Source organism: Ixodes scapularis, unplaced genomic scaffold, assembly GCF_016920785.2.
Source record: "Ixodes scapularis isolate PalLabHiFi unplaced genomic scaffold, ASM1692078v2 ptg000137l_1___fragment_3__unscaffolded, whole genome shotgun sequence".
Classification (NCBI taxonomy): domain Eukaryota; kingdom Metazoa; phylum Arthropoda; class Arachnida; order Ixodida; family Ixodidae; genus Ixodes; species Ixodes scapularis.
The window spans coordinates 23,477-28,472 of NW_024609920.1; the positions used below are offsets into that span (position 1 = coordinate 23,477).

Genomic DNA, 4,996 nt, shown 5'->3' on the forward strand with positions numbered 1-4,996 from the left:
AGCTCTCTCCAAACTCGGCCATTTTAGTAACCGAAGCTTTTCTTCAGGCCCGCAGATGCGAAGGGCTCAGCTCCCGACGTCACAAAAGCCGTGAAATCCTGACCTCGAAGAACACTGGCCTCGCTTCGGAAAATGCAGGCGGCTTAACTAAAGTCCCCCACCCTTTGAGTGTCAAGGACTGGACGACAATTTCAGGGCAGCGCAAGAAAATCTCAAAATATCAATACTTTGACTTTACGAACCCTACAATGAGGAGGAAACAGGACGACAAAATAGCAAACAGCTTAGCGTTTTTTTTGTTTTTTTTGTCCCGTTTTTTTTTTATGTTTTACTTGCCTGTACTCGTTTAGCTTCAATAATACACAAACAAAAATGCAAAAAAAGAACACACACACAAAAACATTCACATCTTTGAAAAAAAAAACAAGAAAGGAAAGAAACAAGAGAGAAAAGCGACAGCATATGCGCTGTTGAAGGAGCTTTGCCGCCGTATTCTTAAACGCTACTCGACTCGAAACTCGACTCGAAACTCGACTTTAGGGTGGTTTTGCGATTCATAAAGAGATCTCCACTCGAAACTCCACTCGACTCCAAAATCTCCACTCGAAACTCCAAAATTTACTCGAGATCTCGAGTCTGCGCCGGAGCTACCTTGAACGGCCACTCGAGTCACTCGAGTGCGTTCAGTGTCATGGCGGCCGACGCATCGTTCGGCGACTTCGTCGACTTCGTGTTGAGAACTGACGAAGTTCTTCATGACGACCGAGACCCCGACCAGGACGTCGATGTGCCGAGACGACGTTGCCGGGACCGGCTCAATCCGCTGGAGCATTTCAACGATTGGGAGTTCCTGGTGCGCTATCGTTCTACAAAATCGACAGTCGTAAGCCTCCTGCAGTGCCTGCCGCTGGAAGCAAACGAGAGCAGTCGCGGCCTGCCACTGTCCCCGATGCTCCAGCTCCTCGTAGCGCTGAGATTTTATGGCGCCGGGACTTTTCAAGTAGTCACGGGCGACCTTGTGAACGTGTCGCAGCCGACGGTGTGCCGCGTAATCGAGCGCGTCTCCCGGGTCCTCGCCGAGACTATCTTCCCCCGCCTCGTGGATTTCCCGGAGGGTGACTGCGACGAGGTCATGCGGGATTTCTACAACATCGGGAAGTTCCCCAGTGTGACTGGGTGCATCGGCTGCACCCACGTCAAAATAAAGGGACCTGGCGGTCCCAATGGGGAAGTCTTCAGGAACAGGAAGGGGTTCTTCTCCCTCAACGTGAAGGTAAGTCCACTTCTGTTTGTGCTGTTAGCGACAGCGAAAAAGTTGAAAACAACGGCACGCCAAGACGCGGCGTCGCACGTGAAAGCTCGGCGATATTGTGACTGATATATACTAGAACTTGTGAAGATATCTGCACTCTGCGACAGTGCAGAGTGGTAGTGGGCCAGCTAGAGAGGGTTCAAAACCAAGAATTATGCATTGTGTGTTTGGAAACATACATTTGATTGGGTGCCGAGATGGCTTTTGTTATTTTATAGCAAACGCTCATGCTTCATAGTATTTTCCCCTTGAATTATACTTTTCGAAGAAAATATTTGGGAGATTTTATCCTGTGCTCAAATTCTGTTCTATTATACCGCCTGAAAAAAACCGAGGAATTAAGCCACATTGAAGCTTATGTCGCATAAAACTGCGAGAACTCAAATTCTAGTTAATTTCGAAAGCTTGCAGATGCACTTTGTCAACAATATACTAATCATAGTAAAAATTTCAGCTTGAGCACTTCTGTGTTCATATCATGCCAACCTGCTCATCTCTGCACTGCTCCTTCCTATCCACAGGCCATCACAGGACCCCAGCTGCAGTTTTTTGACATTGTTGCTAGGTGGCCGGGCTCTGTGCATGACAGCAGGATATTCGACAACAGTCGTGCAAGGGTCCTGTACGAGAATCAGCGCATCCCTGGCCTGCTGCTCGGAGATGCAGGCTATCCCTGCATGTCATTTCTTCTTACGCCCCTGACCAATCCAGGTGTCGCCAACAGCCCAAAGGGCAGGTATGTACTAGTTTGTTGGAAGAAATAATGGCATGAAATTCAGAACAGCTAACAAGAAGGGATGCAGTACCCACAGTGTTGCTATTGGTTACTATTACTTCTGCAAATCTTTGTTACAGCTAGATTCATGACCTTTGGGCCTTTGTATGGCAAAAAAAGCTGGCATTGTTCACTTCCTCTAGACAATTTTTTTTTTTCAAAAGTATGTAGCATACAACATTTCAGTTTTGTCTTTTTTTTTTCCTCGAGAACATTTGTTGTTCTTCAGAGTTAGTCAGTGTCAATTGTTGCTTTTTGTCACTAGAATTGAACTAGGGCTAAGAACTTGAATTAAGACGGTAATGTAGAAACCACCAGCCAAAAGTACACTGTATGCAGAACAGTAGCCTCTGGCAAGCAATAGAAAATGCCAAAAATGCAGCTAGCACGGATAGGCCGCACTGTACAGGTTACTGAACCATACTTATGGTTCCAGCAGTGGCGATTTTTTCACCTGAAGACCCTTATCTTGCGACGTTGCTTCCATTACCAATGCTGCACCATATAGGTACCAAGCAGCTCACCTAAAAACAAGGAACTCGGTCGAACGGGCATTTGGAGTGTTCAAGCGACGCTTCCCATGCCTGGACATGCGGCTGCAGTACAAGGCGGAACGGTCAGCCCTCATCATCACCGCCTGTGCTGCACTGCACAACCTGGCCCGGCTGCGAAAAGAGCCATGCCCACCCGCTCTACCCTCTCCACCAGTGCCCCGACGCCGGAGGCGGCTGCGTCCTCATGTACTGCCATCACCTCCAGACCCTGTCGACACAATCAACGACTCGCTGAAACGCACACAGATCATCGCACTGTGTTTCCAATAAGGATATTCAAGCAGAAGCACATGTTCATAGTCAATGACAGGTCAAGAATAGTGTACAAGCTGGAGAGGACGAATCAGACAGAAGCTTGAGGTGGAGAGGAGAAACCTCCTCTCCACTTAAAGCTTCCGTCCTATTTCTCCTCTCCAGCTTGTACTCCGTTCTTGACCCATCACTTACTCGTGCAAATACTCGGACACGAATCCAGTAGTAAGCTCTCCAATAAATTGATTCTTAAATCAGATTCCGGGTATTCGGTCACTTAAACATATTCTGGGAAAGACTTGTGGCCAGCACAGAGCTAACGAAAGACCTGCCCTTTCCTTCAATTCTAGTGTGCTGTTCCATTCAACTTCCGAATATGCAAAACACATTTGGTTCTACCATTCCACTACAATGTAGCGCACATAATTAAAATAAATAAGTAAATCCTCAGAATGCTGCTAAACTGCAAGAACCCAAATTTAATTGTGATTCCCACACCCTTGTTGCTTGCAGCGCAGGGCTGCCAGCTGCTCCATCTTTATTAGGGATGTCGCGAACCACCCTAGGTTCGATTTCGAAAGGTTTCGATATTTGCGAAGCGAACTGAGGTTCGATTTCGAAAAATTTCGATATTTTCGTACCGACCGAGGTTCGATTTCGAAAAATTCGCAACTTTTGTCCACAGCGGAGTTTCGAATTCGAAAATTTCGAAGCTTTCACGGTTTCTAAAATTTCGAATTCGAATATTTCGAATATTTTTTTACTTCAGGTTCGATCAGTTCGAAGATTTCGAAATTCTTTGTAAAAAAAATTCGAAAACTTCGAACGCTTCGAATTTTTATAGACATAGAGTTCGAACAATTCGAAGATTTCGAATTTCTTTTGGCATAAAGGTCGAAAAGTTCGAAAGTTTCGATTCTTTTTTTACGCTAAATTCAAAAAAAAAAAAAAGAAAAAAAAACTTCGAAGATTTTGAATTTTTTTTTTTTAATTTAAGTTTTCAAAGTTTGAAGTCCGATTTTCAAGTTTTTCTAGAGTTGCAGTTTCAAATAACGTTTTCACGACTCACTGGTTTTCACAAAATCAAGTTTAGAAAAGTTAGGGTGTGATATCTAGATTCTGCGAAGTTGGTCAGGCAATTAAATGAGACACGAGTGTCCCGGACGTGCTAGAATATTTGCCAGTGCAGAATTGTGACCGCCAGCCCCGGGGGCGGGGGGTCTTTAACCTGCATCACGCAGTAGTGATTGCACGAACGCACTGTTTTACGAGACTCATCCAGTTCGAAACGGCCAGGGGCGAGCAGGAGGTTGAGGCTCAGAAAAACCTGGAAGCGACCTGGCAAACTACCTCGCCACCCCTTGCACGCTGGTAGTAATCCGATCCGGTGAAGTTTATAATTGTCCTGGAGGTTTATTTTCTGGGACGGAGGAATCGCCTCGCAAAAAGCACTAAAGCCGACACAACTCGAGGTCGAGGAGCGTTCTACCATACAAGTGGCGTCGGAAGAGGAAAAACGGTGGGAAAGAGGGTAGCGGGGGGGGGGGGGGGGGGAGGGGTAGGGGCTTCAGCCTCTTTTTCCCCCTTGCAGGTATTTCGGACTGTTAAAGAAAACAATACGGGGAAAGAGGGCGTGGTCGAGCTTATTTTAATCTGAAATTATTTATGCATATGTATAGCTACTGTCGCTCTTCCCTGCATAAAAGGTTGCGTAGATGGTCACTGTTAGAAACTCGTTGTCAGAAGGCACTGCTCGGCACATGCTTAGTGGTTCGGAAGTTCAAAGCTATGTCTTTTCGACCTAAACACCTGTGCCGATAGTAACAAAAGAAAAAAAAAAGAATAAATGCAGGAATAAAAAGCAGGAGAAAAAAAAAACTATCAAGAATTCGTCGGAAGTGTTCTATTCTTGCATATTCAGAGGTTCAGAACTTCGAAACAAGTTTCTTTTATTAAAATGTGTACAGGCTAAAAGAAACACGTCCCAGGAACGTGAAGCGAAAAAAAAAAACGTTTTCTTTTAATGACGTGCTGAACTTGAACACTACTACAAATCTTCTGCAATGAGTTAATTTATTCCTTAACGTGAGAAAAACAATAAAT

General features: G+C 45.3%; 1 protein-coding gene across 1 annotated transcript; it reads left to right on the top strand.

Annotated features, from left to right (window-relative positions):
• Positions 1-750: 750 nt before the first annotated feature.
• On the top strand, positions 751-2,911 carry LOC121833961 (putative nuclease HARBI1; the record flags this gene model as incomplete). The annotated part of the gene is made up of 3 exons (XM_042287685.1): positions 751-1,273; positions 1,834-2,048; positions 2,596-2,911. Coding segments are annotated over 3 exons (1,054 nt in total), but the record flags the coding sequence as incomplete, so codon positions are not given.
• Positions 2,912-4,996: the final 2,085 nt, after the last annotated feature.